At 32.6% G+C, this 9,669-nt stretch overlaps 1 protein-coding gene across 7 annotated transcripts; it reads left to right on the top strand.

The window, feature by feature from the left end:
• Positions 1-3,532: 3,532 nt before the first annotated feature.
• On the top strand, positions 3,533-9,322 carry LOC131660606 (uncharacterized). Of its 7 annotated transcripts, XR_009300993.1 has the most exons (6): positions 3,534-3,742; positions 4,354-4,779; positions 4,967-5,670; positions 6,089-6,232; positions 6,357-6,410; positions 6,536-8,534. XR_009300993.1 is itself a non-coding variant. In XM_058929879.1 (5 exons), the coding sequence occupies exons 2-5, from the start codon at positions 4,381-4,383 to the stop codon at positions 6,543-6,545; spliced, it is 1,167 nt and encodes a 388-aa protein (XP_058785862.1). In that variant the 5' UTR covers positions 3,533-3,742; positions 4,354-4,380; the 3' UTR covers positions 6,546-8,534. The 7 variants fall into 7 exon arrangements, 3 of the variants coding, with proteins under 3 accessions (XP_058785862.1, XP_058785861.1, XP_058785860.1); XR_009300991.1 differs by lacking the exon at positions 6,089-6,232 and adding an exon at positions 8,693-9,322 and having other exon boundaries at positions 3,533-3,742; positions 6,357-7,251; XR_009300990.1 differs by lacking the exon at positions 6,089-6,232 and having other exon boundaries at positions 3,533-3,742; positions 6,357-7,251; positions 8,210-8,534.
• Positions 9,323-9,669: the final 347 nt, after the last annotated feature.

Below are 9,669 nucleotides of genomic sequence, written 5' to 3'. Positions count from 1 at the left end.
TTTTAAATTTTACTTAACAATATAATTATTGAAAGATATTTTTATAAAATCATATATGTTTTCACTTTTTCATAAAATAATAATAATTGTATTTATTAATCGGTATGGAATGGTCAAAACGTCTTATAATTTGGGACGTAAGGAGTATTAGTTAATTCTTATTGTTTTCTTTAATTTTAGTATGTTTATTTTAGTCTTTTACTACTCTTTGGATTTTTATCTATCTTAGGAAAAAAATCCTGCATAATTTAAAATTAAAATTTTCCTGATTTTTTAAAGGAGCTGAAAATGTAAATTTTTGTAGAGTGAAAATGTCAATTTTGTACCTATAAAATTCTTGTATTTCATAATTAGTTAATTTGCTGTGCATTTAATTTTCAAATAGTATATTAGTTTCACCGTGTTTGTTAATTCACAATCACATGCCTCTTAAGAGGTGATCTGGTCACAATGTTTAAAGTCATCAAACTCTATTCAATCATTCTAGATTAAGAAAAGCCTCCTTGACTAAGGTCTTAGCTTCTTTAAAATAATATATGATATTCTTTACTAAAAGCATATTGAATACATATAATATAATAAAACATGTAATTTGATAATATAATTTAATAGAATATCAAACACGCTCGAAACTTACAATTCAATACAATGAAATATAAAAATAAATTTTTATATGGACTAAATTAAAATTCATAATATTTTGGCGTCACTAAAAATTTATTTAAATAATCAATTGTTAGCTGATTTAGGGGTGATTAATTTTAAATTTGGTAGGAAGGATCACAGTTCGATCTGAGTTGGTCGAATATTGGTGGTGGTAAAAATTAAATTTTTATTTATATAAGTATTTTATATTTTAAAATAAATAAAGAAAATTTATTTTTACACCAGGGTGAAAAAAATCTCTGAAAACTCCAAAATACCATTCGGAGATGCATCTCTGAACGCACCTCAGATCAAACTTTAAGATGTTTTGGAAATGCATCTCTGAAAACACCATGTTTACATCCAAACGTTAAATTTAAACATTCAGGGATATTTTCAGAGATGTATTTCCGAAAATATTCAGTATATACCACCTTGCTGCATGAACTATTTCATTCTCCTCTTTTCACTCCATAACCAAAACCCTCTAAAAAGCTTCATCCACTCCAATCAATTTTTCGTCTTCAAATCAAATTTCAAGTGTTTTGTCATGTCAAATAGAGCATAAAAACCTGTAATTTCAAGTAAACTTTTATCATTCACCCCTCATTTTCTTGCAATGGAGCTGTTTTTTTATCAAAATACTGGGTCATTTCGGAATTGCATTTCCGAAACTCTCCTAGATTATTTCGAAAATACATTTCCAAAACTGTCTCTTACAAAAGCAGAATTCTTAACAATTTTTTTTGTTTTTGCCCGTTTTAGATATGGTGCACCCCAACATGTTTCTCAAAACTGTTTCAGCCCAGGTGAATAATGATGCTAAGCCGGATGAGGTGAATGATGATGCTAGCAAACTCAGGTTTAGTGTTGTGATTTGAAGGTTCGACAATGGCACTGGTAGAAGGCAAACATTTGTAACGATGATATGCAAGAGAAATGAAAAATATGTTTCAAAAATTCGGAAGTTAAAACATGATGACACCAGATCGAGAAAATGTGAGTGTTCGCTTAAATTGCGTGGATCATGTATACGTGGTGGTCTAGTGTCATTTGTGGTAAACATAATCATGCGTTAGACACCAAACTACAAGGTCACCCAATTATTCACATCGATGAGATGTCACTTTTTATGCACAAACACATTGAAAGGATTATAGATGTGAGGGTGATGGTAATTGCGTGTTTCAGGTCGTGTCCGATTTACTTGGTAAAGAAGAGGAGAACCATACTATTGTGCGACAAATACTTATTTCGAAGTTGAGGTGCATAGGAAAGCTTACACACGAATATATGGGAATAAGGAAGGATTCGATAAAATTTACAATGCTCTTGTTCCATGTGTTACCAATTTCGCACTGCCTGAAAAGTGGACGTGCTTCCTTGAAATGAATCATCTTATAGCAAATGCATATGACAAGGTGTGTATCGATCTAATGAGATATTATTTTTCGGAGATATTTTTCCCACTTCGGAGTCGCCCATCTCAAGACCCATCCGACCATGTCATTTATATTGAGTATCTTATATCGCTCCACTTTGTTCATGTTTATTTGAAACTGGAGTGTCCTATTTCGGCTACATCAGTGGAGTGGACAACACATTCATAAAAGAGGCGAAAACTTTGTCGAATCACTTTTTTGAAAGAATGACATAGTTCACCAAATTGTCAAAGCTTGTGAGAGAATCAAATAGGGAGAAGTCAAAGAAAAGACCAATTTTAGATTTAAGTAGTGACAATTCCTTCAATGCATTTTAGAATGTAATCGAACCATTTTTTGTAGATATTATCGTGCACACTGTAAACTTTATATGATTTAGTACATATATAATACATCTATTCAACATTTTACCACTATTTATTCTTACTAATTTAGTTGTTTTATGTTTCCGTGGTCATGATTCTGCCTAAACAAAATCTGTTTGTGGTTCTGCATAATTCCAAAATGCATATCCGAATTGTTTAAAAAAAACCATCAGAGAATGTTTCAGATAAGCATATTTGAAAACACCTATTTTTCGTAAAAAAAAAAAGGGGGTGAATTTGGACATGTATTTTCAGCCCTGACACAAGATAAGAATTCTTGAGTCTAAATTGCTCCAAATCTTCTATAAATAGGGTCTCTAACCAATTTTTAAACATCACACATCACAAATGAACCAAACATGTCCTCACCTTGCTTTTGTTTACTTCAATGGTGCAAAACCGCCACTTCAATTTAGGTTTTCTGAGGACACGCCGCTCGCCGAGCTGATTACCATTTCAATTCTCTCACGCAATATCCAAGAAATCGGAAGATAGTCAAGCTCGAGTATCGTTCACCCACTTGACACTGAAGGAAAGGTATCGTTCACCCACTTTGCACTGAAGACAGATGACGATTTAACGGTTATGTGGAGTACATTTCGCCAATACTCCACTAAGGGTCAGATTGAAGTTGATGCGAAGATTCGAAAATCTGAAAAAGATGTCATTAAAATATTGCAACGTTCTCAACTATCCATTTATAATAATATGTAATGTTAAATTTTTGTTTTAATATCAATGTAATTTGGACCATCTATGTTAAATTTATGTTAAGCTTATCTAATTTTTAAGTTTTGTTTCTAGAAATCATCATTTCAGATATGTACTTCCGAATTCCACCAACAGGTGAATTCGAAAATACCCCTAAAAAAATTAAATATAATATTTTCGAAGATACATCTCCGAATTCAGGAGATAAAACTAAAATTTTACCAGATGCCTCTAAAAAAGTCAAGGTGTATGAAATTTCTTAAATAAATTCTAATAAACGGGCCTGAATCACACCAAATAGGGCCCATAAGGTGTTGTTGTTAATCCAAACTTGTGCCGCACAACAAGTTATCATATTTCATATAAAATTTACATATAAATATCTTTTTTATTTATTTCCTCTCGAAGCAAGCGCATGACGTTGATTTCTGTTATTACCATCAATCGATTTTGAGTTTCGCAAACCCTAATTTGCTCGTTGATTCAATACTCTTTGCCATCGGAACAGTGAAAAACACTCGCACCGGAGCGTCTCATTCAACGTTATCGGAGTTCTTCAACCGACAAACGTCGACAAAGGTTGGTAGCATCGATCTTCTTTGAACTTTATTTGATTTCAATTGCTTCGATCAATGTTTTTCTCTCAGTTATCGATTTATCTGTTCGATTCTAGGTTTTTTCCGTCGTGAATTTTGATTTTGTTCTCTCGCTTTTCACGATCTGTTATCTGTCAATTTGTTTTTAATTTTTTAATTTTTATATCTATTTTTTGAATTTCAAACGTAGCTTCATTGATATCTGGAAAATTGAGTTGAAATTATGATGTCTGGAAAATTTACGCTTGAGAATGTCACATCCAATTTTATGGTTGTCGTGATGATTAAGCGATGATGAATGATGAATTATCTAGGTTTCAATGGTCAGACACACAATTCATTTTGCGTTCTTTTTTCCTTTGGATTTTGTAGTTGCAACCGCATAGCCTGTATATTTTTGTGGTTGGAGTAATTGCAGATTTGATTTCGGGGAGATTATTATTCAAAGAATTCATTCCATGAATACTATACTTAATAGTTTGACAAACCATGATTCTTTTCTTAATGATAGATGAATGTCCTTGAAATTGTCTTTAATATAATTTAGATTTATGTGTGGCAATAGTATTTAACATTTATTTAACATTGTGACAGGTTCAAGATTGAATTGAAGTTTTCACCATGAGATTAATAAAAGGAAGTAAAGTGGAGGTTCTTGTCAATACCTCGAGACTTGAAGTAGAATGGCATGGTGCTCAAATTACTTCTGGTAATGGACACACTTACAATGTTAAGTATGACCATTCTAGTTCAAATGATAAGGCTCTTTCGAGGAGAGTTCCAAGGAAGGCCATCAGACCATGCCCCCCTGCTATGAAAAATATCGAGGGTTTAAAAGTCAATGATGCTGTGGAGGTTTGGAATGACGGATGCTGGAAAAAAGCTACTGTGTTGAAGTACATGACTGGAGAATTGTACTTGGTAGCGTTGCACGGATCTTGTACGGAGCTGAAGGTCCAAGAAATTCACATGAGGATGTGCCAATCATGGGAAAATGGTCAATGGATCATTATTCCAAAGGTAAATTTTTGTTGCTTATCAAGTTTTTCTATTTCAAATATTAAATTCAAAATAGCAAGCATTCTCAATTTTTTGGCAGTTTCTTAGTGGTAGAATTTATATTATTCGTTTAAATTGTTTCAAATTAGTATTGTTAATTCTTGTGACCTGTGCTAATTCTTAGTTTATTTTCTTGTGTTTGACTCAGGTACCAGCCAAGTCTAGAGTGATGAAGTTTAGCCGGAATTTGATTCCAAACAACTATAAGGTGATGCCTGATGTTCAGCAAGCTAACAATGTTTGTTCACTAGGATTGGATGACAGCTGTCTCCATGTACCCTCCCCTTCAACTTTGAAAAGACCGTGCTCTCATGGCTCATCTCGTAATGAGGATTATCCCAGAAAAAAGAGGGCTGGTGTGATTATGGGTGAGTCTAAAAGGTTCAAAGCAGTATCCACTGCTCCATTGATGGAAAAGGTAGATGCTATTGCTTACCCACAGAATAATATGGGTGAAAAATACATGCATTATTCATTCACTAATAGTACCTATCAATTATATGGAATAGGGAAGAAGAATCCTTGTAATGATAAAATCACTGTAGAACAAGATTATTCTTGTAGTAATCTGAGTTCAGTTGGAAGCTGTAGTGTAATAAGTGGTAGCGCGAATGAATTTTTTGGTGATACGTTAGCAGGTCCTTTCCAAGATGATGCAGATTCCCTTCGCAGTAATCCAGAATTTCCAGATGTTGAAGATGTTGATAGATTTTCTGGTGATATGTTGGCGGCAAATCCTTGCCAAAGTGATGACAATACCATTTGCAGTGATGCAGATTCTCTAGATGTTGAAGATGCGGATGTAGGATGCACCATTATCCCAAAAGAGATTGTAGCTGAAAAAATCCATAGGTTAGAGTTGAATGCTTATCACTGTACCTTAGAGGCAATGTATGCTTCCGGTCCTTTAAGTTGGGAAAAAGAAGAAGTATTGACTAATCTTCGTATTTCACTCAATATCTCAAACGATGAACATTTGATAGGGATAAAGAACTTAGTTTCCGGTGTTCAAAATTTTTAAATGTTTACATAGGGGAGATTTCGTACATTCTTTAATTTTTGAACACCATGTACAGCATTATTAGGTTGTGAACCAGATAAAAATTTCTGATTCATCCTTTTCTCCTATTCATTCTGTTATAGAAATTACGATGCGACACTCAATGTGAAAAAAATCAGTTGTCAAGTTACATTGCTCTTTATTTTATTTGTCCTTTGTTTATTTTTTATTTTATTTTTTGGATCTTATTTGTTGTCTTTTTTTTCTCAGTATTATATAAGGTGAGAGCTTCCATGCCTTCAAAAAGCTATGAGAGTTTCATGTGATTGTTTATTCAGCTACTACTATCTGATGCTATGTAAATGATTTAATTGCCAAGCAATGATGAACATCTTCATGTATATAGATATTGAAGTATGAAATCTAAAATTTTGCTTAATCTCAGTAAACTTTATTTACTGTTTATTTTTTTCTATGGTTTTTTTTTTCGTACTATTTGATTATTGATTTTTATTGATGAATCAAAATCATTTTCCAGGGCCAGTGTAGGAGGCTTGCATGCCTTGCTTCCAATGGCTAAATACGATGCTAGGTTTGCCTCTTCTCTCTGCAAATTAATTGGTCATCTCTACCAATAATTATCTCAGAGATAAGAAATTTCTGACCTCTGTTTGTTATGACTGTTTATGTACTTTCCAATAATATTGGATATATCAGGTGTGCTTAGAACTCACACTTGTCAATCATGGCCAGAACATGAACTTGCTTAAAAGCTGCAGAAACAACCCTCAAATGGATGATCTTCTTATGCATTATTCAGATACTGTTAGTCTATTTTATTTATTTGCACGTCATGTGGATTATCTTAATGTGACTTGAATACTCTATCCAACCAGTTGAAAAGCAATTTATGCCAGGATGTTACATTATGAGTTTATACTAGGGACAGTATCAATATGTCCTGTCTGGAGTTATCAATAGCGCCCTGAAGTGTCGCTATCCTGGGATAGCATCCCGGTGCGTTAACCCTCGGCTATGGAGGAGCGGTTTGCGCCTCAGTTTGAGATTGCGGCTGCGGTATAAGTTTTAGTGGGTCGTACGAGCGGAGCGTTCCCGGCCTGAGAGGGTTTCCTCATTTTTGAAGCGAAAACAGATTTACCCCTAAAATAAATGAATGTTGGGAGAAGTTTTTAGGATTTGTTTTTCCACTTTGCCCTAACTCAGAACACAAAACAGAGAATCAATCTTCAATCTTCTTGTCTCACATGCCTTAGCTTCAGCTTTCAAGTTTTCTTCTCACAATCATCTTCCAAGCTTCGCCTACACCGTCTGCTTTGTTTCTCAGCACCGCCGCCTGCTCCATTTCCCTGTGCCGTTGCTACCTGCTTCATTTCTCAGCGCCACCACCCCGTTTCTGCGCCTCCATTTCTTAGGTAGGTTTTGTTTTGTTTTTTTTTTTTTTTTTCTGTTCTTCATTCTTTCCTCTTCTTTCCTCTTCTTTCTTTTCTCTTTTTTTTTTTTTTTCATTTTTCAGGTAGGTTTTCTTTTTCTTTTTTTTTTAAATTCTTCTCTCTTTTTCTTTTTTCTTCCTTACTCTGTTTTTTTAAGTCTTTCTTTTATTTAAACTCTTCTTCCCCTGTTTTACTTGTTTTGTTTCTAATGTGTGTTTTTTCTTTTACTAAATAATAATTTTATAAATTTATTGACTCTTTTATGGGTTTTGTGTTATTTGTTTAGTTTTACATGTAATATATGTTTTATAGATTATTCATATAATTAGTCCAAAAAGTAGTCGACTGGCAGTTATCCTACTATCTGCTATCCCGTTTTTGGGGTCGGCCGCTCCGCTATCTCTTTTTGTCGTGTCCTCCGCTCTTCTTATCGGTCGGTCACCGAGTACCCCCACTCTCACTCTCCTTTTTTATTTATTTATCACACATTTATAATGTGTCATTATCTCTTGATTTAAATCCTCGTTGACTTTATTGTGTTTTTTTTGTTCACGGAACCCTCTTGAACTTTAATTTATGATTTTATTCGGGATAGATTCATTTTGTTTTTGTTTGCCTATAATTGCTTTTTGTTTATAGTGTTAGGGTTTATAGTTACATCTATTGATTTCAAAATAATTGGGTGATATAATCTGCTAACCTTGCATGATACCTTAACACATGGTTGTTTTTAACTGTCAATTATTTGTAATGCTAGCGTGTAGCCTTGATATTGATGTAGAATCTCATCTTGACAAATCAAAATCTTACTGCTATACATTTTAGCTCAATGCATTTTTTTTTGGAAGATATACGGATCTTCATTTAGGTCATTCTTGCTCTTAACTATTTTTCTGTGACTACTGTTGAACTAATAAAGTTTTAACCTTTCAATCAAAAGGCTTGTGGAAAGGAAGTATATTGAAAGATGATACCAACAAATTACTATGATGCATATTGATTTGATCCTCATGTAATAAATATAATGTGAAGTGTGACTTGCTCTGGTTACTGCCGAGCTATTCAAGCTTTGACTTCATCATCAAGAATGCTTGTGGAAACAGTATTCCAGAAGATGATTTGAACAAGGAACCTTATGCACACATTTCAGTTCTTAATGTTGGTATTAGCTCTTCAATTACCTTTTATTCCATTTGTTTTGTAAGTTTATGTTTGCAGCTAATGCTGTGTATTTTGTCATCTTAGCTAATGCTGTGTTTAATCCACATTTTTTGTTTAGCTGTTGTAGCTAAATCAACAATGTTATTTATCTTTTCACTCTATTTTTGCTGCGATATATATAAATATTAAGTGAAGTTGTTACTTATTATTTTGCATCCAGTCATCTAAGCCCCAAATCGTTGCTTTTACTAATTTGATGCAGATTTGCAGGGAGTTTGTTCATTCTCGGTTGGCATTCAAATGTGCTGCCAGTTATTGTTGTTTATTTAATAATTTTCTTTTAGTTAGCTAACAAGTTGCATCAGCACTTGTTCATTAGGTATAAGTCATATCCATCCATGATTGTTTCAAAGATACTAGGGAGAGCTGTTACTCCCAAAACGTTGGTTTAGCTTAAGAAGTGTTCTTTTCTATATCATTTGACCACATCTATATATTATTAGTTTTGTTTATTATTTGTTATATCTTTTCTACTCTATTTTTTGGGTTCAATTCTTACTTTTTTTTCACAACATCTTCAGCTCTCTCTTTTCTTATGATATTTTCAATTATTATAATTTACATTCCTTTATAATTAATGAAGAATAATCGTGTAGTAATTCAAAATTTCTTTGTCTTTATTTAATCAACCAGTTTCTGGTGATGTTGAAAATTGCAGTGTTTTTTGAGTACCTAAAATTTTCGCAATGGTATTCTGTACCAAATAAAATTGTTTAAATTGGTTATCTATATTTAAAAATACAGGTATATCAGCAATTACAGAACAATTTGAACGGGCTGTCTTCACTTTTCTGAACAAACTGTTGTGCCACTAAATTTTTTGCTTTGTCGAGCATATTTCATTTCTTCTATTCAAGATCAATTTTTGTTTTCTTTTGTTGCTTGTGACAGCTACAAAATAAAAGTAATATATATATATATATATATATATATATATATATATATATATATATATATATATATATATATATATATATATATATATATATATATATATATATATATATATGGGTTTAATGGTGATGCGCTGACAGGATAGGATACATGGTCGTGATTGGTTGACAGTGTAAAGCTTTTTTACACTGGGCATGACCCATTTTCTCATATATATATATATATATATATATATATATATATATATATATATATATATATATATATATATATATATATTACTTT

The sequence above is a fragment of the Vicia villosa genome, linkage group LG3 (assembly GCF_029867415.1).
Source record: "Vicia villosa cultivar HV-30 ecotype Madison, WI linkage group LG3, Vvil1.0, whole genome shotgun sequence".
NCBI classification, from domain to species: Eukaryota; Viridiplantae; Streptophyta; class Magnoliopsida; order Fabales; family Fabaceae; genus Vicia; species Vicia villosa.
Note: the sequence above shows the minus strand (reverse complement) of the source record. Positions and strands in the feature narration are given on the sequence as shown.

What these genes read in the sequence shown, in the direction of transcription:
- LOC131660606 (XM_058929877.1), top strand. Translation starts at nt 4,381, where the DNA reads ATGAGATTAATAAAAGGAAGTAAAGTGGAGGTTCTTGTCAATACCTCG. An exon ending in AATGGATCATTATTCCAAAG is followed by an intron (nt 4,780 to 4,966) that starts GTAAATTTTTGT and finishes TGTTTGACTCAG; the next exon opens with GTACCAGCCAAGTCTAGAGT.